Source organism: Crinia signifera, chromosome 2, assembly GCF_055691185.1.
Source record: "Crinia signifera chromosome 2, ASM5569118v1, whole genome shotgun sequence".
Lineage (NCBI taxonomy): Eukaryota > Metazoa > Chordata > Amphibia > Anura > Myobatrachidae > Crinia > Crinia signifera.
The window spans coordinates 365,473,499-365,496,655 of NC_139218.1; the positions used below are offsets into that span (position 1 = coordinate 365,473,499).

Sequence of the window (23,157 nt, forward strand, 5' to 3'; positions counted from 1 at the left end):
ATTCTGGAGCTAAGGGCCATTTACCGGACGTTTCGCCAATCAGGGACTCTTCTTCACGGAAGGCCAGTCAGAATCCAATCAGACAACTCGACAGCTGTCGCGTACGTAAACCATCAAGGGGGAACCCGGAGCCGAGCAGCCATGCGGGAAGTGACTCAAATCCTCCTATGTGCAGAGAAGTATCTACTCGCCCTGTCGGCAGTGTATATTCCCTGAGTGTGAAACTGGGAAGCCGACTTCCTAAGTCGCCAAACAATTCACTCCGGGGAATGGTCTCTCCATCCGGAGACATTCACAACCTTACTAGACCTATGGGGAACCCCACAAGTGGACCTCATGGCCTCAAAGCACAACAAGAACTCCCTCTGTACGGATCCAGAACAAGAGACCCACAGGCATGTCTAGTAGATGCCCTATCAGCTCCTTGGCCATTTCAAAGGGGTGTTCGCATTTCCACCAATTCCCGTCTACTTCGACGCCTCAAGAGGGAGAAGGTGACCAGGGATCCTAGTGGCCCCAGATTTGGAGGAGACGATCATGGTATCCAGACCTGCTACAACTGGCCATGGCACCTCCATTCCCCTTGCCCCTCCCGACCTTCTGTCACAAGGACCGTGCCTACACCCGGACATAGCCAGGCTGGCTTTGAGGAAGTGGCTGTTGAAGAGTCGATCCTGAGGAAAAGAGGTTTTCCACCTACGGTCATTAAGACATTGCTGGCGGCAAGAAAGCCCTCGTCAGCAAAGGTGTACCATAGGATTTGGCAAAGTTTTCTTTGGTGTGAGCCTAGGAGGTTTAACCCTAGAATATACAAACTGGACAGGGTCCTAGGATTCTTGCAAGCAGGCCTGGACATGGGTTTGAGCCATTCGTCTTTAAAGGTTCAAGTGTCTGCTCTCTCTGTTCTTTTCCCAGAGAAAAATCGCTACATCTTCCACAATCCATACGTTCTTACAAGGTGCTCTTCACCTACAGCCACCCATACGTCCACCAGCAAATCCATGGGATCTCACCCTGGTGTTGAAACGGTTGACCAAAGCACCATTCGAACCCTTGGATTCAGTTTCTCTTTCATGGCTTACCCTGAAGACTCTTTTCTTGCTAGCCATCGCATCGGCGCGCAGAGTCTCAGATTTAGGAGCTCTCTCCTGTAGACCTCCATAACTTATCTTCCATGAGGATAGAGCAGTTCTCAGAACTAGACTCGACTATCTCCCAAAGGTCGTATCTAGATTTCATATAAATCAGGAAATTGTAGTTCCGGTTTATACTACCACCACTTCGGACTCACAAGAAAGGGATGTTTCTTTAGATGTAGTTCGAGCCCTTAACATTTACGTGACCAGAACAGAGTCAATAAGGAAATCTGATTCCCTCTTTGTCCTCTTTGATGCCTGGAAGCTGGGTTGGCCTGCTTCAAAATGCACCTTGGCTAGGTGGCTAAGATCTACCATAAGGCAAGCTTACCTGTTGGCAGGAAGGCCAGTACCTCATTCGGTAAGGGTGCATTCCACCAGGTCTGTAGGGGCATCGTGGGCCCTGCGGCCAGGGGTCTCGGCGGAGTGCATCTGCAGGGCAGCCACGTGGTCTTCGGCTCACACATTCATCAAATTTTATCGATTTGACACCTTCATCGATTTGACACCTTCGCCTCGGGCGAGGCGGCTTTTGGCAGAGGTGTCCTCAGTGCAGCTCTGGAGCGTTCCCACCCTTAGGGACACAGCTTTAGGACGTCCCACATTTCCCAGCATCCACCGCTGGCCGTAAGAAAGAAGGGGATTTTTGGTCCTTACCTGTAAAATCCTTTTTTCAGAGGCCAATCTTGCAGTTAGTTATAGTTAACAAATTTATTTGTTCAGATGGTTGAATGTTCAAATAGTTGAATGGTCTCCCTCTCCTATACCTGTTCCTCGGCTTGTTAAGTTAAAAACTGGTCTCTGAGGACAGGAAGGGGTATTAGGGGGGCGGAGCCTGGGGCTGCACTAGCCAAAAGAAGTTCTACTCCTTGGTGCCCGGACCTCCAGCCCCGCAATACCCACATTTCCCAGCATCCACCTTGGCCTCTGAAAAAAGGATTTTACAGGTAAGGACCAAAAATCCATTTTTATTGTATTTAACAATTTGATGCAATAGTACCTGGCTCTTGTAAACCAGGAGTAAAACCCTAGTAGCTATGGCGGACCTGGTGCCTGGGATCAGCTGAACAACAAATAACAAATTGATATGCTGCATTCTAAGGAATATTTATTCCGCCTGCAGAATGGCTGCCTGTACTACCTGTCTGTTGTTGGACGAAGAATTAATAATGGATAAATGACTCTCTCTTGCTTTAACAGAAAAGAAGTTGCTGACTTTGAACAACAAAAAGCAAAGGAGCTGGCGAGGATTGAGGAGTACGCAAAGGAGGAAATGAAAAAGCTCCAGAAAGAACGTAAAGTGTTTGAGAAGTATGCTAGCGCTGCACGCGCAATACCCGATAAGAAGGAGCGCGAGGAAATCCAGGTGAGGACAACATTACTTTTTATGGTGTGTGTTTAGTTGATAGAATGTGATCTGCATACCCCTAGGGGTATGAGAGCATTGCCACAGAAGGGATACATCTGCGGCACCTGGAACTGTAGCATGGAGACGTCACGGCATGTTCTTAGGACGCGGTCCGCTCTCTGCTTCCTGGTCCAGGACCCATGTTCACTTATGTTTGTCCAACTTATTTTGTGTTTTTAATTTCTCATTAGACTTTAAAGCAGCAGGTCCATAGCCTGCAGGAGGAGCTGAAGAAGAAGGAGACCAAGTGGTCAACCACTCATGTTCGCCTCAGAAACCAAATAGAATCCTTAACGAAGGAAAATGGAGAGCTTCGGGAAGAAATAAAGTTTATGGAGAAAGTCCGGGTAGAAACCTGGAAGAAAGCTGAGGCCTCGGAGGTGAAAAAGAAGACCGGCGAGGGTCCCGCACCACACCTGAGACGAGCAGAATCTGTTGTAAGTGGACCTCAGCCCCGCGGTAGGAATTTGCTGAGCACAGTTGTGGATGAATGCATCTAGGTCAGTGGGAAAATGTTACGTCTTCATCTCGATTTGTTTCCAGAGTCCCCTTTCTATGCTGAAGCAGAGACGCACTTCTGCCCCTGAGCCAGAAAAGAGCACAAAGATTCTCAGGAGCCAATCACCGGTTAAAGGTATGTTTTTGGTAACTCTGGGGTAGGTGGATTACTCTACATTATGGAGGAGAAGTAGAACCAGCGCATGTTATATGCTGCAGCATATCGAAGTCTGGGTTCTGACTTTGTAGATTTGGTCATGGGGGGTCAGTTATTGGGGTGCTGATTCCGAAGGCGATGTATTTAGAAATATCCGCTTGGCTCATAGTTGGACTGATCTATCTTTGTATGAAATTAGCATTTTTGGGAGGTGACAGTGTGAATGGGTATGACATTGGGCCTGTAGCCTTTATCTGATGAATCTCTTGCAGGTAGCATAGGGCTGGTGCAAGAGCCAATACGATAGTGGCTGCGGACAGAGAATGAGTGGGCAGAGCAGCTTCACACTTGAAGCCAGGCAGATCCTTGTATTAGCTTTTGTGGTAGTAAATCGGCCAGTCTGAGACTGATGTAGAATTCACCTCTGTGGCCTGGCCCAGTGTCAGCCAAGCTCTAGTTATCAGACCAATATCATCTAAGACACTCATGGTGGATCCATCGATAATGAGTTGTATCGTCTCCCCACTGGGTGGAGCTTGAGATGAGCTTTTTGTGTTCTTCTTTCTTCTTGGTTTGCATTCACAGTGCTGAGCATGTCCGGAAGACATTGTCCCAGGCATCTTGTAGATGCAAACCAAAGTCGTATGTTTTTGTTAGATAATGAAAGCCACACTTCACACCCATTGATTCCTTTTCTTTTGCTATAGTAATGGGGCCTGAGGCGCCTGGCGGGATGTCGTCTGAACTTAGACCTTTTTTTTTTTTTTTTAAAGGGGCAGTCATTTACAAGGCAGAGGGGTTCAATGCGGCTTGGGGTTAAATGGCAAGGATCACTGAAAAAAATCCATCCTCGCCGTTCAACCCCTGCCCTGGCCGCTCACCCTACTCTACGTTCCCAGGAGAATACTCGCTGTCACAGGACGGCGAGGATTCCCCCAAACAGCGATGCTCACGGCTAATGCAGGAAGCCTGCTGCATGTAGCCACGAGCCTCGCTGTTTTAGCGGCCATACATGCCGTAGCGCTTCCCCCTTGGTGACTGATTGGCAGTAAGGCCCTGTTTACTCTTCCGCATGTCACTTGTTCATGTCGGCTGATTTTGTTTTGTTGATTAACCCCTTCCTGACAGAGCCAGTTTTTGCGTTCCTGACAGAGCCCTTTTTTTCAAATCTGACATGTCTCACTTAAGTGGGGATAACTTTTTTTTGCTTTTACTTATCCCAGTGGTTTTGAGATTGTTTTTTCGTGACACATTGTACTTCAAATTAGTGGTAAATTTGGGTCGATACAGTCTGTGTTTTTTTGTGAAAAATACCAAAATGTCGTGAAAAAATGGAAAATTTAGCAATTTGCAAAATGTTAAATTTTCTGCTTGTGAGACAAATAATCATACCACTCAAAATAGTTAATAACTAACATAGACCATATGTCTACTTTATGTTTCCATCATTATTTCAACTTCCTTTTAATTTTTTTGGACACTAGGAGGCTTACAATATGAATAGCAAATTCTCAAATTTTCAAGAAAATTTCAAACACTGATTTTTTTAGGGACCAGTTCAGTTCTGATGTGACTTTGAGGGACTTGTATGTGAGACACCCCCATAAATGATACCATTTCAAAAACTGCACCCCTCACAGTATTCAAAACAGCATTTTGGAAGTTTGTTAACCCTTTAGGTGTTTCACAGGAATTAAAACAAAGTGTAGGTGAAATTTCAAAATTTCATTTTTTTTGCAGATTTGCAATTTTAATACATTTTTCTAAGGAACACAGTACATTTTACTAGAGAAATGTGACTAAAAATTGATTCCCCCAATTCTTTTGTTTTCATAAATATCCTATATGTGGCCCTAGTGTGCACGTTGACCAAACCACAGGCTTCATAATAGAAGGAGCACCTACTTGATTTTGGAGCCTCCTTTTTATGAGATTATTTTTTAGGCACCATGTAGGTTTCTAGGCACCATAAGATGCTAAAAGTTAGGAACCCCCCCACAAGTGACCCCATTTTGCAAACTATACCCCTCAGGGAATTCATCTAGGGGTATAGTGTACATTTCAAACCCCCAGGGGTTTCACCAATTGTGGTACAACTGGGCAGTGAAAATGAAAAATTACATTTTTTTACACAAAAATGCAGTTCTGGCTCCAAATTTGTCATTTTCAGAAGGTATGAAGGAGACAAAGCACCCCAAAATCTGTGCCCCAATTTCTCCCGAGTACGGCAATGCCTCACATGTGACCAAAAAATACCAGTTGGGTGCATGGCAGGACTCAGAAGGGAAGGAGTGATTTTTGGATTTTGCAGCACAGATTTTGGTGGAATGAATGGTGGGTGCTATGTTGCACCAATACAGTGGAACCCCCCCACAAGTCACCCCATTTTGCAAAGTACACCCCTCAGGGAATTCATCTAGGGGTATAGTGTACATTTCAAACCCCCAGGGGTTTCACCAATTTTGATACAAGTGGGCAGTGAAAATGAAAAATTACATTTTTTTACACAAAAATGCATTTCTGGCTCAAAATTTTTCATTTTCAGAAGGTATGAAGGAGAAAAAGCACCCCAAAATATGTGCCCCAATTTCTCCCGAGTACGGCAATGCCTCACATGTGACCAAAAAATACCAGTTGGGTGCATGGCAGGACTCAGAAGGGAAGGAGTGATTTTTGGATTTTGCAGCTCAGATTCTGGTGGAATTTTGGTGGGTGCTATGTCGCATTAGCAAGACCCCCCAAGCACCAATACAGTGGAACCCCCCCACAAGTGACCCCATTTTGCAAACTACACCCCTCAGGGAATTCATCTAGGGGTATAGTGTACATTTCAAACCCCCAGGGGTTTCACCAATTTTGATACAAGTGGGCAGTGAAAATGAAAAATTACATTTTTTACACAAAAATGCAGTTCTGGCTCACAATTTTTCATTTTCAGAAGGTATGAAGGAGAAAAAGCACCCCAAAATCTGTGCCCCAATTTCTCCCGAGTACGGCAATGCCTCACATGTGACCAAAAAATACCATTTGGGTGCATGGCAGGACTCAGAAGGGAAGGAGTGATTTTTGGATTTTGCAGCTCAGATTCTGGTGGAATTTTGGTGGGTGCTATGTCGCATTAGCAAGACCCCCCAAGCACCAATACAGTGGAACCCCACCACAAGTGACCCCATTTTGCAAACTACACCCCTCAGGGAATTCATCTAGGGGTATAGTGTACATTTCAAACCCCCAGGGGTTTCACCAATTTTGATACAAGTGGGCAGTGAAAATGAAAAATTACATTTTTTTACACAAAAATGCAGTTCTGGCTCAAAATTTTTCATTTTCAGAAGGTATGAAGGAGAAAAAGCACCCCAAAATCTGTGCCCCAATTTCTCCCGAGTACGGCAATGCCTCACATGTGACCAAAAAATACCAGTTGGGTGCATGGCAGGACTCAGAAGGGAAGGAGTGATTTTTGGATTTTGCAGCACAGATTTTGGTGGAATGAATAGTGGGTGCTATGTTGCACCAATACAGTGGAACCCCCCCACAAGTCACCCCATTTTGCAAAGTACACCCCTCAGGGAATTCATCTAGGGGTATAGTGTACATTTCAAACCCCCAGGGGTTTCACCAATTTTGATACAAGTGGGCAGTGAAAATGAAAAATTACATTTTTTTACACAAAAATGCAGTTCTGGCTCAAAATTTTTCATTTTCAGAAGGTATGAAGGAGAAAAAGCACCCCAAAATATGTGCCCCAATTTCTCCCGAGTACGGCAATGCCTCACATGTGACCAAAAAATACCAGTTGGGTGCATGGCAGGACTCAGAAGGGAAGGAGTGATTTTTGGATTTTGCAGCTCAGATTCTGGTGGAATTTTGGTGGGTGCTATGTCGCATTAGCAAGACCCCCCAAGCACCAATACAGTGGAACCCCCCCACAAGTGACCCCATTTTGCAAACTACACCCCTCAGGGAATTCATCTAGGGGTATAGTGTACATTTCAAACCCCCAGGGGTTTCACCAATTTTGATACAAGTGGGCAGTGAAAATGAAAAATTACATTTTTTACACAAAAATGCAGTTCTGGCTCACAATTTTTCATTTTCAGAAGGTATGAAGGAGAAAAAGCACCCCAAAATCTGTGCCCCAATTTCTCCCGAGTACGGCAATGCCTCACATGTGACCAAAAAATACCATTTGGGTGCATGGCAGGACTCAGAAGGGAAGGAGTGATTTTTGGATTTTGCAGCTCAGATTCTGGTGGAATTTTGGTGGGTGCTATGTCGCATTAGCAAGACCCCCCAAGCACCAATACAGTGGAACGCCCCCACAAGTGACCCCATTTTGCAAACTACACCCCTCAGGGAATTCATCTAGGGGTATAGTGTACATTTCAAACCCCCAGGGGTTTCACCAATTTTGATACAAGTGGGCAGTGAAAATGAAAAATTACATTTTTTTACACAAAAATGCAGTTCTGGCTCAAAATTTTTCATTTTCAGAAGGAATGAAGGAGAAAAAGCACCCCAAAATCTGTGCCCCAATTTCTCCCGAGTACGGCAATGCCTCATGTGTGACCAAAAAGTGGCAGGACTCAGAAGGGAAGGAGTGATATTTGGATTTTGCAGCACAAATTCTGGTGGAATGATGGTGGGTGCTATGTCGCATTAGCAAGACCCCCAAAGCACCAATACAGTGGAACCCCCCCACAAGTGACCCCATTTTGCAAACTACACCCCTCAGGGAATTCATCTAGGGGTATAGTGTACATTTCAAACCCCCAGGGGTTTCACCAATTTTGATACAAGTGGGCAGTGAAAATGAAAAATTACATTTTTTTACACAAAAATGCATTTCTGGCTCAAAATTTTTCATTTTCAGAAGGTATGAAGGAGAAAAAGCACCCCAAAATCTGTGCCCCAATTTCTCCCGAGTACGGCAATGCCTCACATGTGACCAAAAAATACCAGTTGGGTGCATGGCAGGACTCAGAAGGGAATGAGTGATTTTTGGATTTTGCGGCTCAGATTCTGGTGGAATGAATGGTGGGTGCTATGTGGCATTAGCAAGACCCCCGAAGCACGGTGAAATTATGAACCTAATAATCCATAGATGTGTGGTATATTTTAAAACACTCCTTTATACATAGGCCGGGTTTGTCGGGGCAAGTGTCACACTGGAAAATAGTTTGCTTTCTTATTCCCTTTTTATAGCAAACTTTGCACCTTTTTTGTGTCCTGCCCTTTTTTCCAGTGGAGGGGATTTCATCAGGAAAATGCTGCCCTGGTACAATACGGGGGCCAGTACTAGAAGTACTGGGGCCCTCTGCCTGCTGGTTCCCAAATATTAGGCCCTTTATGACTTCCTCTTGAAAGTGCATAAATGTCCCCCCTCTGGCCGGTAGAACGGAATAGCACGTAAGCGTTATACAGTGCCATCTGGATGATATACACGGCCAGCTTCTTGTACCAGATTTTTGTTTTCCGCAGGGCACTGTACGGCTTCAGTACCTGATCTGAAAGATCCACTCCGCCCATGTACCTATTGTAATCCAGGATACAATTAGGTTTTGAGGTGTGGGTACTGGTACCTCGTACAGGGACGGAGGTGGTACTGTCTCCGTGAATTGTTGTCAGTATAAGGACATCCCTCTTGTCCTTATATTTGACCAACAACATATTTTCGGTGCATATTCCCCTGCTTTCACCCCTTCTCATTACTTGGGCAATGTGCGTTTTTGGGAGGCCTCTTTGGTTCTTGCGCACAGTACCGCAAGCTGCTGTACCTCTTGAACCAAGGGCCTTAAACAGGGGGATGCTGGTGTAAAAGTTATCCACATATAGGTGATAACCTTTATCCAGGAAGGGGTGCACTAAATCCCAGACAATTTTTCCACTAACACCTACGAGGGAGGGGGGGCATTCTGGCGGTTCAATTCTTGAATCCTTCCCTTCATATACCCTAAACCTGTGAGTGTACCCTGAGGTGCTTTCACACAGCTTATACATTTTTATGCCATACCTTGCCCTCTTACTGGGAAGGTACTGGCGGAATTTAACCCTTCCTTTAAAATGTATAAGGGACTCGTCTATGCAAATGAATTTATCTGGGATGTACATGTCTTCAAATTTGGCACTGAAATGATCAATGACCGGCCTGACTTTGAATAGCCGGTCAAAGGTGGGATCATCTCTGGGTGGGCACTGTGCATTATCGTTGTAATGCAAAAATTTAAGGATCGTCTCAAATCGAGCCCGGGGCATGGCCATACGGTAAAATGGGGTGCTGTACAGAACATCTGTACTCCAATATTGCCTAATTTCTGGCTTTTTTACTATGCCCATATGAAACACCAGACCCCAAAACGTCATCATCTCTACTGCATCTACAGGGGTCCACCTAGCAAATGATGACGTGGGGTTTTGAGCAATAAACTGCTGGGCATATAAATTAGTTTGGTCCACCATTAAATTTATAAAATCATCAGAGAAAAATAATTTGAAAAAGTCAATTTCTCTGAGACCTGTGGAATCAAATTGGATTCCTGGCATGGCCAAAAACTCAGGAACCTGGGGCTCAAAATTGTCTGGTGGTGGGGTCCATACGAGATCAATTATTGGGGGGGGGGTCTCAGCTGCTCTACGGGGGCGTCTTTGAGGGGGACCCTCATCACCAGAGGAGGAAGAGGAGCTTAAGGCGAATCCTTCAAATTCCCCGCTTGCATCACTGGCTGTGTCAGAGTCAGAAGCAAGCATGGCATATGCCTCCTCCGCTGAATAAATTCTTCTGGATGACTGGGATGACATTTGGGATGACATTTGGGATGCCATTTTTATTTTTGTGTTACTGGTAGTGAAATGTTTCAACACGTGTATAGTGTAGGGGGGGGTACAAACTTTATTTCAACCCGGGGGGTATGTAGTGTGTAGTGTGTATGTAGTGCAGAAAAAAAAAAATACTTTATACAAAAAAAAAAAATTGAAGGGGTTAAAAAAAAAAATTGAAGGGGTTAAAAAAAAAAAAAAAAAGGTCCTGCGCCAAAAATTGAGCACAGATGTTGGTCAGTAACGTCCGTCACTGAACAGCGCTCAAAGGCAACAGGAATTTGATCAAAAAAAAAAAAAAAATAGATCAACCCTGTGCCGAAAAAGATGATCAGTGATGTACGTCACTGATCAGCGCACAGCGGCCACAGGACACCCACAAAATCACAGTGTGTGTAAAAAAAAAAAATTAAAAAAAGACCCCACAGCACACACAAAAAAAAAAAAGGTGATCAGTGATGCGACACTGATTACCAGTGAGGGGCAGCAGGTGCACAACCTTTGGTGCAACTGACAGTGCAACTGGCAGGTATATATAAAAAAAAAAAAACCTCTGCACCCCCAAAAAGTTGCTGATCACCTCAGATATAGTGATCAGCACAAAAGGCGGGGGCAGCAGACACAAAATTTAGCACTCTCTATCACTCTCTGTCACTATCTCTCTCTATCTCTCACTATCTAACACTCTATGACACTGCAGCAGCAGCAGTGACAGGTGTATATATATATATATATAAAAAAAAACCTGCGCCCCCAAAAAGTTGCTGATCAGTTAATTTATACTGATCAACACAAAAGGGGGGGCAGCAGTCAGTTATATAAAAAATATATAGCACAATCTGTCACTATCTCTATCTCTCTCTCTCTATCTCTCTCTATCTCTCTATCTATAACTATCACACTGCAGCAGCACAAAATATAGCACTCTCTGTCACTAGGCCTCTATCTCTCTCTCTCTATCTCTCTCTCTCTATCTCTCTCTATCTCTCTCTCTATAACTATATCACACTGCAGCAGCACAAAATATAGCACTCTCTGACACTATCTCTCTCTATCTCTCTCTATCTAACTAACGCTATTACACTGCAGCAGCACAAGTTCACAACACAGGAAGTCACAAGTAGCAGGATCCAGGAAGCATCCAGCACACTACAAGCAGTGATGAAGCAGGCAAGATATTTGCAAGGATCAGGTAAGTATTTTGCAAGGTTCTGGTCAGTATATCGCGGCAGCTAGGCACGGTGACCGCACTGCACGCAATTCCAGACCGGAATGGCGTCTGCAGTGCAGTCACCGTTAGTTTAAACCCCCCTCCATGGCTGTGATTGGTCCGTCGGTCCGACGGACCAATCACGGCCTTTGGGGGCGGGTGGGGTGACACCAGTGTCACCCTTACACCCCGCGGTGATTGGTGCTGTATTTTACAGCACCAATCACCTCCGATCGCGTGTCACCGGCGAACGTTATTCGCCGGTGACACAGAAAACGCTGTAATTGGCTGTTCACACTGAACAGCCAATCACAGCGATCGCCGACGGGGGGGCGGCATTGCAGCCCCCCCTGGGCATGCACGGACATGTCTGCTGTCAGGGACAGCAGACATGTTGAAACTGTCACCGCGTCTATAGACGCGGTGACAGTTAAATGCCATGACGTACATTTACGCCATGTGTCGGGAAGTACTTCCCGACCATGACGTAAATGTACGTCAATTGTCGGGAAGGGGTTAAAATATGTGTGTTGGTTATTTGCTGCATGAGAGCAAATATTAGGACTTTTTGAGGAACTCGTTGATTGGTCATTATGTCCTAAATTGTATAAAATCACTTTTCTTTTCCATATTTCTGCATATTTTATATTCTGCATATTTATTTATTTATTTTTATTCGATTTTGCTTGTAGCGTGTGTGCACTTGCCGATGCCGGGTCCATGTTGCCACCAATATCGGCATTGGTGGGGATCGCCTACTGTGTATGGGGCTTAATACCAACCCTGCTTCTCGTTCATTCGTGTGAGATGGCAAATATCTAATGTGAGGCTGTGGGCTAATGTGATGGGGAATATGGCTGCTAAACCGTGTCCATTTATTGCTAGATGCATTTGTACCAATATGATTTGATCAAAGCAGCAACTGGTAATAGAGAACATCATTTGTCCACACATATAAAGACCATACTGTAATGCTGTTTTACTCCCATTGGTGTAATAGGATTCGCCCCTAGGGGTCTCCGACAGACTTCTCTCAGTGACTCCAGTAATTCGGAGGCAGCCGCAACAAAAATGAAGGCAGCGGAACCTGTAGCTAGTGCTGCTCCTCAGGTAAGAGAATCTACCTACATCCTCCGCCCGTCCCAAACTAGACAATGGGGCTGATTCTGGTTCACTCTTAATAAACTGACTGATGGCCTGATGGTCGGGGTTTGCCCGTGCGCATTTCTGCAATGTAGCCGGGCCAATCGCAGAGGGGAGGAGGAGCGGTGGAGGCGCTGGGTCATAGGAATGGCCAGTGTTTTATGGGCATTCCCTCTGAAAATGCTAGGCATCCCCATGCGCAGTCTGTTGATAATCGCTCTTTGCGTGTTAATCGGCCAAACATGAATTAGTCCCATAGTGTGTTTGGTCACGCGTGTAGCACAATGGGCCGATCCTAGCACCCTTTTTATTAGTCGACCTATTGCCTGTCGACCCTATGACCCCATTCCCCAAGAAAACCCCATCTGTCTGTACAGCGTTAATCTACCCACAGTCTAGTAGGCTGAGACATGTTTGTAATGCAGATTTATAGTACGGTGGGTCTGCTGGTGACGGGTAACCCGTATTATAGCACTGCACTTCTCTGCAGGTTCCGGACAAGGCGCTGCCTACAGAACGGAGGAGTGAGAGCGCTTCAAATAAAGATAGTGATGATGTCCAGGGAGAAATTACATATCCTGATGGGAAGGTGAGATGTCTGGACCGAATTCTTACGGGTGTGGTATGGGGCTCCGGCAGTCATTAGCCCGATGTCAGAATCCCGACTGCCCGTACTCAGACAGCATGGCGAGCGCAAAAAAGCCCCTTGCGGGCACGGTGGCTTGCTACGCGAGCCACCTATTCTAGTCTCCCTCTATGGGGGTCGTGGACCCCCACGAGGGAAAATAGCGGGTGGCCGTCGGGCACCCGGCTGTTGGCGTTTTGACAGTCGGGATCCCGACGTCGGGTAAATGCCTGTCAGGATCCCGAATGTCGGGAACGCGTCCGGCACCCATTCTTACACCTCGAGACACAGAAGTGCACATGTACAGTACAGACCCAACATGTATGCAGACCAGTCCTGTATACAGTACTTCCTGGATTCCTGTTCAGTTTGGATATATGCCTCTTCAAGGCTTTCACCTAGGACCCATTTGAGACCCCGCTGTACATTAATTTTATGGACAATGGGCATCAGTACAGGGCCCCTGGTGGCGTCAGCAGAGTGTTTGAGTTTCTAGTTCACAGTGTGGCGCTAGTCTCCCTACGCCGGAACAGTCTCTTGTTTTATGCCTGATAATGTTATGCCTGTGGATTATGTTACACATATTGGGGCTCTTGGCAGGGTCTACAATGGGAGGTTCAGTGTAAGGTTAACTTCAAAGTCTGGTTTTTGGGTGTATTGCGCTCCACTCTGGGATGGGGTTTGGTGGGGTAAGGCTGGGTGGGTTGGTGCTGCAATCCTGGGTTTGTCCACAATCCTATAGGTACTGGTATATGTAGATGGATGCGCTCTCGTGGGGGGTTGGTAGAGATTGAAGAAAAAGACGACAAACATGGGGGTAAAATGACGTTTGTTTATTGGATATTAATAATTCTCTCATTTTAGACAGAGCGGATTTTACGGAATGGCAATCACGTCATCTTATTTCCCAACGGCACCCGCAAGGAAGTGAGCGCTGACGGCAAGTCCACGACGGTGACGTTCTTCAACGGAGATGTGAAACAAGTGATGGCGGATCAGCGAGTGGTAGGTGTCTGAGCTCCGCAATATCGAGGTCATCATGGGGGAATTGCTTTGCGCTTCCCTTATAAATAATCCATTATGTTATTTCTAGATTTATTACTATGCTGATGCCCAGACTACACACACAACTTATCCAGAGGGACTTGAGATACTTCAGTTTTCCAACGGGCAGATAGGTTGGTATTTACAAGACTTACCTTTCCTTTTATTATCTGGTTACTGTTTTGCCGCAAGAACTTTAGTTAAAAAAAAACAAAAAAAACCACTTTGATTTTGCGGGAGATCCATTCAAAAGAATAGTGATTCCTAATTGTCTAAGTGGTCATATAGAATATACGGCCGGTAATTAGCGGGATACGGCTGCTAATTGCCGTATTATTTCAACTTTTTTATTGAGACACCGTAGACATGATAACAGACATATTTGAAAATGTATAATATACAGAATTTTCATTAGCATACATCTGTAACATATAGTCAGTCATTGTGATGAGCCCAATCACTAACTGCCGTATTTGTCAGATGTCAGTAAGTGTCATTTTGTGCAGTATGCAATCATATTACAGGTTGAGTTTCCCTTATCCTTTTTTTTTGCTAGAAGCTCTATTGGGGACATGACTGGCACTACTGGGGACATATGTAACTGGCACTACTGGGGACATATGTAACTGGCACTACTGGGGACATGACTGGCACTACTGGGGACATATGTAACTGGCACTACTGGGGACATGACTGGCACTACTGGGGACATGATATGTAACTGGCACTACTGGGGATATAATATGTAACTGGCACTACTGGGGACATGACTTGCACTACTGGGGACGATATTTAACTGCCACTACTGAGGACATGATATGTAACTGGCACTATTGGGGACATGAATGGCACTACTGGGGACATGATATGTAACTGGCACTACTGAGGACATGATATTTAACTGGCACTACTGAGGACATGATATGTAACTGCCACTACTGGGGACATGATATGTAACTGGCACTACTGGGGAATTGATATGTAACTGGCACTATTGGGGACATCTGTAACTGGCACTATTGGGAACTTGATATGTAACTGGCACTATTGGGGACATCTGTAACTGGCACTATTGGGGACTTGATATGTAACTGGCACTATTGGGGACATGATATGTAACTGGCACTATTGGGGACATGATATGTAACTGGCACTATTGGGGACATGATATGTAACTGGCACTATTATAGACATGATATGTAACTGGCACTACTAGGAACATGATATGTAACTGGCACTACTGAGGACATGATATGAAACTGGCACTATTGGGGACATGACATGTAACTGGCACTATTTGAGGACATGACATGTAACTGGCACTATTGGAGACATGACATGTAACTGGCTCTATTGAGGACATGATATGTAACTGGCACTATTGGGGACATGATATGTAACTGGCACTATTGGGGACATGATATGTAACTGGCACTACTAGGAACATGATATGTAACTGGCACTACTGGGGAATTGATATGTAACTGGCACTACTGGGGAATTGATATGTAACTGGCACTATTGGGGACATGATATGTAACTGGCACTACTAGGAACATGATATGTAACTGGCACTATTGGGGACATCTGTAACTGGCACTATTTGGAACTTGATATGTAACTGGCACTATTGGGGACATCTGTAACTGGCACTATTGGGGACTTGATATGTAACTGGCACTATTGGGGACATGATATGTAACTGGCACTATTGGGGACATGACATGTAACTGGCTCTATTGAGCACATGATATGTAACTGGCACTATTGGGGACATGATATGTAACTGGCACTATTGGGGACATGATATGTAACTGGCACTATTGGGGACATGATATGTAACTGGCACTACTAGGAACATGATATGTAACTGGCACTACTAGGAACATGATATGTAACTGGCACTACTGGGGAATTGATATGTAACTGGCACTATTGGGGACATGATATGTAACTGGCACTACTAGGAACATGATATGTAACTGGCACTATTGGGGACATCTGTAACTGGCACTATTGGGAACTTGATATGTAACTGGCACTATTGGGGACATCTGTAACTGGCACTATTGGGGACTTGATATGTAACTGGCACTATTGGGGACATGATATGTAACTGGCACTATTGGGGACATGACATGTAACTGGCTCTATTGAGGACATGATATGTAACTGGCACTATTGGGGACATGATATGTAACTGGCACTATTGGGGACATGATATGTAACTGGCACTACTGGGGACATCTGTAACTGGCACTATTGGGGACTTGATATGTAACTGGCACTATTGGGGACATGATATATAACTGGCACTATTGGGGACATGACATGTAACTGGCTCTATTGAGGACATGATATGTAACTGGCACTACTGGGGAATTGATATGTAACTGGCACTATTGGGGACATGATATGTAACTGGCACTACTAGGAACATGATATGTAACTGGCACTATTGGGGACATCTGTAACTGGCACTATTGGGGACTTGATATGTAACTGGCACTATTGGGGACATGATATGTAACTGGCACTATTGGAGACATGACATGTAACTGGCTCTATTGAGGACATGATATGTAACTGGCACTATTGGGGACATGATATGTAACTGGCACTATTGGGGACATGATATGTAACTGGCACTATTGGGGACATGATATGTAACTGGCACTACTAGGAACATGATATGTAACTGGCACTACTGGGGACATGATATGTAACTGGCACTACTGGGGAATTGATATGTAACTGGCACTATTGGGGACATGATATGTAACTGGCACTACTAGGAACATGATATGTAACTGGCACTATTGGGGACATCTGTAACTGGCACTATTGGGAACTTGATATGTAACTGGCACTATTGGGGACATCTGTAACTGGCACTATTGGGGACATGATATGTAACTGGCACTATTGGGGACATGATATGTAACTGGCACTATTGGGGACATGATATGTAACTGGCACTATTATAGACATGATATGTAACTGGCACTACTAGGAACATGATATGTAATTGGCACTACTGGGAACATGATATGTAACTGGCACTACTGAGGACATGATATGAAACTGGCACTATTGGGGACATGACATGTAACTGGCACTATTTGAGGACATGACATGTAACTGGCACTATTGGAGACATGACATGTAACTGGCTCTATTGAGGACATGATATGTAACTGGCACTATTGGGGACATGATATGTAACTGGCACTATTGGGGACATGATATGTAACTGGCACTATTGGGGACATGATATGTAACTGGCACTACTAGGAACATGATATGTAACTGGCACTATTGGGGACATCTGTAACTGGCACTATTGGGGACTTGATATGTAACTGGCACTATTGGGGACATCTGTAACTGGCACTATTGGGGACTTGATATGTAACTGGCACTATTGGGGACATGATATGTAACTGACACTATTGGGGACATGATATGTAACTGGCACTATTGGGGACATGATATGTAACTGGCACTACTAGGAACATGATATGTAACTGGCACTACTGGGAACATGATATGTAACTGGCACTATTGGGGACATGATATGTAACTGGCACTATTGGGGACATGATATGTAACTGGCACTATTTGAGGACATGATATGTAACTGGCACTACTTGGGACATGATATGTAACTGGCACTACTTGGGACATGATATGTAACTGGCACTACTTGGGACATGATATGTAACTGGCACTACTTGGGACATGATATGTAACTGGCACTACTTGGGACATTGTATGTAACTGGCACTACTTGGGACATGATATGTAACTGGCACTACTTGGGACATGATATGTAACTGGCACTACTTGGGACATGATATGTAACTGGCACTACTTGGGACATGATATGTAACTGGCACTACTTGGGACATGATATGTAACTGGCACTATTATAGACATGATATGTAACTGGCACTATTGGGGACATGATATGTAAACTGGCACTATTGGGGACATGATATGTAAACTGGCACTATTGGGGACATGACATGTAAACTGGCACTATTGGGGACATGACATGTAACTGGCACTATTGGGGACATGACATGTAACTGGCACTACTGGAGTCATGACATGTAACTGGCACTACTGGAGTCATGACATGTAACTGGCACTACTGGAGTCATGACATGTAACTGGCACTACTGGAGACATGACATGTAACTGGCACTACTGGAGACATGACATGTAACTGGCTCTATTTGGGACATGATATGTAACTGGCACTATTGGGGACATGATATGTAACTGGCACTATTTGAGGACATGATATGTAACTGGCACTATTGGGGACATGATATGTAACTGGCACTACTTGGGACATGATATGTAACTGGCACTGCTTGGGACATGATATGTAACTGGCACTGCTTGGGACATGATATGTAACTGGCACTGCTTGGTACATGATATGTAACTGGCACTACTTGGGACATGATATGTAACTGGCACTACTTGGGACATGATATGTAACTGGCACTACTTGGGACATGATATGTAACTGGCACTATTGGGTACATGATATGTAACTGGCACTATTATAGACATGATATGTAACTGGCACTAATGGGGACATGATATGTAAACTGGCACTATTGGGGACATGACATGTAACTGGCACTACTGGAGTCATGACATGTAACTGGCACTACTGGAGTCATGAAATGTAACTGGCACTACTGGAGACATGACATGTAACTGGCACTACTGGAGACATGACATGTAACTGGCTCTATTGGGGACATGATATGTAACTGGCACTATTGGGGACATGATATGTAACTGGCACTATTGGGGACATGATATGTAACTGGCACTATTGGGGACATGATATGTAACTGGCACTATTGGGGACATGATATGTAACTGGCACTATTGGGGACATGATATGTAACTGGCACTATTGGGGACATGATATGTAACTGGAACTATTGGGGACATGATATGTAACTGGCACCATTTGAGGACATGATCTGTAACTGGCACCATTTGAGGACATGATCTGTAACTGGCACTATTGGGGACATGATCTGTAACTGGCACTACTGGGAACATGATATGTAACTGGCACTATTGGGGACATGATATGTAACTGGCACTATTGGGGACATGATATGTAACTGGCACTATTTGAGGACATGATATGTAACTGGCACTACTTGGGACATGATATGTAACTGGCACTACTTGGGACATGATATGTAATTGGCACTACTTGGGACATGATATGTAACTGGCACTACTTGGGACATTGTATGTAACTGGCACTACTTGGGACATGATATGTAACTGGCACTACTTGGGACATGATATGTAACTGGCACTACTTGGGACATGATATGTAACTGGCACTACTTGGGACATGATATGTAACTGGCACTACTTGGGACATGATATGTAACTGGCACTACTTGGGACATGATATGTAACTGGCACTATTATAGACATGATATGTAACTGGCACTATTGGGGACATGATATGTAAACTGGCACTATTGGGGACATGATATGTAAACTGGCACTATTGGGGACATGACATGTAAACTGGCACTATTGGGGACATGACATGTAACTGGCACTATTGGGGACATGACATGTAACTGGCACTACTGGAGTCATGACATGTAACTGGCACTACTGGAGTCATGACATGTAACTGGCACTACTGGAGTCATGACATGTAACTGGCACTACTGGAGACATGACATGTAACTGGCACTACTGGAGACATGACATGTAACTGGCTCTATTTGGGACATGATATGTAACTGGCACTATTGGGGACATGATATGTAACTGGCACTATTTGAGGACATGATATGTAACTGGCACTATTGGGGACATGATATGTAACTGGCACTACTTGGGACATGATATGTAACTGGCACTGCTTGGGACATGATATGTAACTGGCACTGCTTGGGACATGATATGTAACTGGCACTGCTTGGTACATGATATGTAACTGGCACTACTTGGGACATGATATGTAACTGGCACTACTTGGGACATGATATGTAACTGGCACTACTTGGGACATGATATGTAACTGGCACTATTGGGTACATGATATGTAACTGGCACTATTATAGACATGATATGTAACTGGCACTAATGGGGACATGATATGTAAACTGGCACTATTGGGGACATGACATGTAACTGGCACTACTGGAGTCATGACATGTAACTGGCACTACTGGAGTCATGACATGTAACTGGCACTACTGGAGACATGACATGTAACTGGCACTACTGGAGACATGACATGTAACTGGCTCTATTGGGGACATGATATGTAACTGGCACTATTGGGGACATGATATGTAACTGGCACTATTGGGGACATGATATGTAACTGGCACTATTGGGGACATGATATGTAACTGGCACTATTGGGGACATGATATGTAACTGGCACTATTGGGGACATGATATGTAACTGGCACTATTGGGGACATGATATGTAACTGGCACTATTGGGGACATGATATGTAACTGGAACTATTGGGGACATGATATGTAACTGGCACCATTTGAGGACATGATCTGTAACTGGCACCATTTGAGGACATGATCTGTAACTGGCACTATTGGGGACATGATCTGTAACTGGCACTACTGGGGACATGATATGTAACTGGCACTATTGGGGACATGATCTGTAACTGGCACTATTGGGGACATGATCTGTAACTGGCACTATTGGGGACATGATCTGTAACTGGCACTACTGGGGACATGATATGTACAGATGTAGCCAGCTACATCTTTGCAGGGGCTGGCGATTCTATCGAACTGGGCAGTATCTCCCTGAAGCGGAGACGGGCAGGGAGACGCTGCCCAACCATGCGTCCAAGTCCCTATTACCGGCGCTCGCCAGAGAAGGGGATCTGGTGGGCGCCGGGAATGGATGAAGAAGGCTCCATCTGTAACTGGCACTAAATATGTGCAAGAAAATTATTGCTTGGCATTCAAATTCAGTGCTTGAGATAGGACATAAACTTTGTTTCATGCACAAATAAAATGTATTTGTGTGTATTTCATGTGTTTGATGTGTTCATACAACATATATGCAAGATACCTCAAAATACCTCATTGAAATATTAAAATAATCCGTTATCGAAAATGTTTCTGGTCCTGAGCATTCTGGATAAGGGATACTCAACCTGGGGGGGGGGGGTGCTGAACATTTAAACACATTTTTGTTTTCGCAATCTGCTTAAATGTATTATTAAATTAATACTTATTTTTCATTTTAGAAAAGCATTTTCTCGACGGAAAGAAAGAGATAACGTTCCCAGACCAGACGATAAAGAATCTGTACCCCGATGGGAAGGAAGAGAGCATCTTCCCGGATGGGACCATAATAACCACTCATCTGTAAGTTACTATATCTTTGTATATTCTATATTATGATGAATGTCATTTTAGGCATTATTACATAAGTGTTTCTTTGTCTTCCTTTAGCGATGGGACCAAAGTAATACAGTTTGACAATGGGCAGCGGGAACTGCACACAGCGCAGTTTAAGAGGCGAGAATACCCCGACGGAACAGTGAAAACTGTGTATACTAATGGCCAACAGGAAACCAAATATGCATCTGGCAGGGTCAGGGTTAAAGACAAGGATGGAAATGTCATCATGGACACTAAAATGTGATCCCTTATGTTTAAGAGGGGCCTGAAGTTAATCTATTTATATCATTATTTAAAATGTTGCTCCCAGCATGTACATAGGTTTTGTAAAAACAGAACGTGGATTGATGTACATGTATTGTATATATAAACTGTACATATTTTATAATGGACATTTATGTAAAATACTTTTAATGATATATTAATAAAAACAAGACCATGTGTACACAAGTTGTCCAATTTAAAATAAAATGAAACATTTGGAAATTGTTTGGAAATAGAGGTAATGTGACTTCCTTCACCCTAAATACATTTACATAATCACTTGTAAATATTTGAATATTTCAGCATCCGCCACTGCCCACACTATTGTCCTGCTGGCAAGTGATCAGGGCTGTCTAATGCATGTGAAGGCTGGGCCTGTGTGTGTCACTTTGGGGAAGAGATGGCACTAGGGGAAGAGGGCTGTGTATTGCCCTGGGGAGTGTTCTGCTGTGAAGCCTTAGGTCCTGGAATTAATGTGGATGTTACTTTAACACATACCAATTACCTAAGCACTGTAACCGCCCAAATACACCCATTTATGGTGACTGTAGTCCGTGGTGACAGTGGTGTCTTTCTGCAACAATCTGTTTGTTTGGCTGGCACTCTGGATGAAGTGGGTTATTCTGATTCACTCGGAAAGGCACAATCACTCTCTAATGGACAAAACCATATGCACTGCGGGGGGGGGGGCTGACGTAACATGTGCAGAGAGATTTAGATTTGGGTGTTTTATTTTCTTCTACGATCCCCATGGCAGCCATACATTGGGATATTCCCTTCCCCCACTAGAACAGACAGGATTGGTTTCTCTTGGGACCGCCCACCTTGGGTATAATGGACCCCTCCTCCACCTCCCCTGCATCTTTTTTCCTGTCTCCGTTTAGAAGTAGACAGAGTAGGACAGATTTATTTTTGTTTTAAACAGGGTTACCTTCGTATCAGCACGGAGCTGAATGGGGTGGCTCCCCGGGGAGAAGAAGGTGCAGGAGACCAGCGGTATTCGTCTCCTTGCACGCCGTATCCTGCCATGGCATTGACCTGTTCTAGGGACGAGGCACAGCTGAATGGTGTCCGGAGGAAACAGGTCTGCTGAGGAGATAGTGCGGCAGCCCCGCTGGAAAGCCAGTTAAGGCAGAAGGGGCGGAAGTGCCGGTTACGCGTCACTTCCGCTCACAGACGTCGGAGGTGCGTCTTTGAATTCAGTCCCACCGGAAATGCTGGGCGGTGAATCTGGTTCCGTTTGGCCATCCTGAAGGCATAGGAACGACAGGGAACAGTTAAATAGCCGGCAATGGCTCTTGTTATGGCGTCAGTTGTGCATGCTGTTTGGGAAACGCTGGAGTGTTTACCATGGAAGCGCCTTCTCCCCAGAAGCCAGACGATGCCCCAGTGAGTTAA

At 44.6% G+C, this 23,157-nt stretch overlaps 1 protein-coding gene across 1 annotated transcript in view; it reads left to right on the plus strand.

Annotated features, from left to right (window-relative positions):
- The window catches only part of CPAP (centrosome assembly and centriole elongation protein), a 41,684-nt gene extending 19,728 nt beyond the window's left edge, over positions 1-21,956 (plus strand). Inside the window, exons 9-17 of the mRNA XM_083169960.1 lie at positions 2,337-2,502; positions 2,736-2,981; positions 3,088-3,178; positions 12,226-12,335; positions 12,859-12,957; positions 13,858-13,998; positions 14,087-14,171; positions 21,339-21,459; positions 21,547-21,956. Coding sequence (XP_083026086.1) covers positions 2,337-2,502; positions 2,736-2,981; positions 3,088-3,178; positions 12,226-12,335; positions 12,859-12,957; positions 13,858-13,998; positions 14,087-14,171; positions 21,339-21,459; positions 21,547-21,739 — 1,252 coding nt within the window. The 3' untranslated portion in view covers positions 21,740-21,956. The remainder of the gene's footprint in view (positions 1-2,336; positions 2,503-2,735; positions 2,982-3,087; positions 3,179-12,225; positions 12,336-12,858; positions 12,958-13,857; positions 13,999-14,086; positions 14,172-21,338; positions 21,460-21,546) is intronic.
- The last annotated feature ends 1,201 nt before the right edge of the window (positions 21,957-23,157 follow it).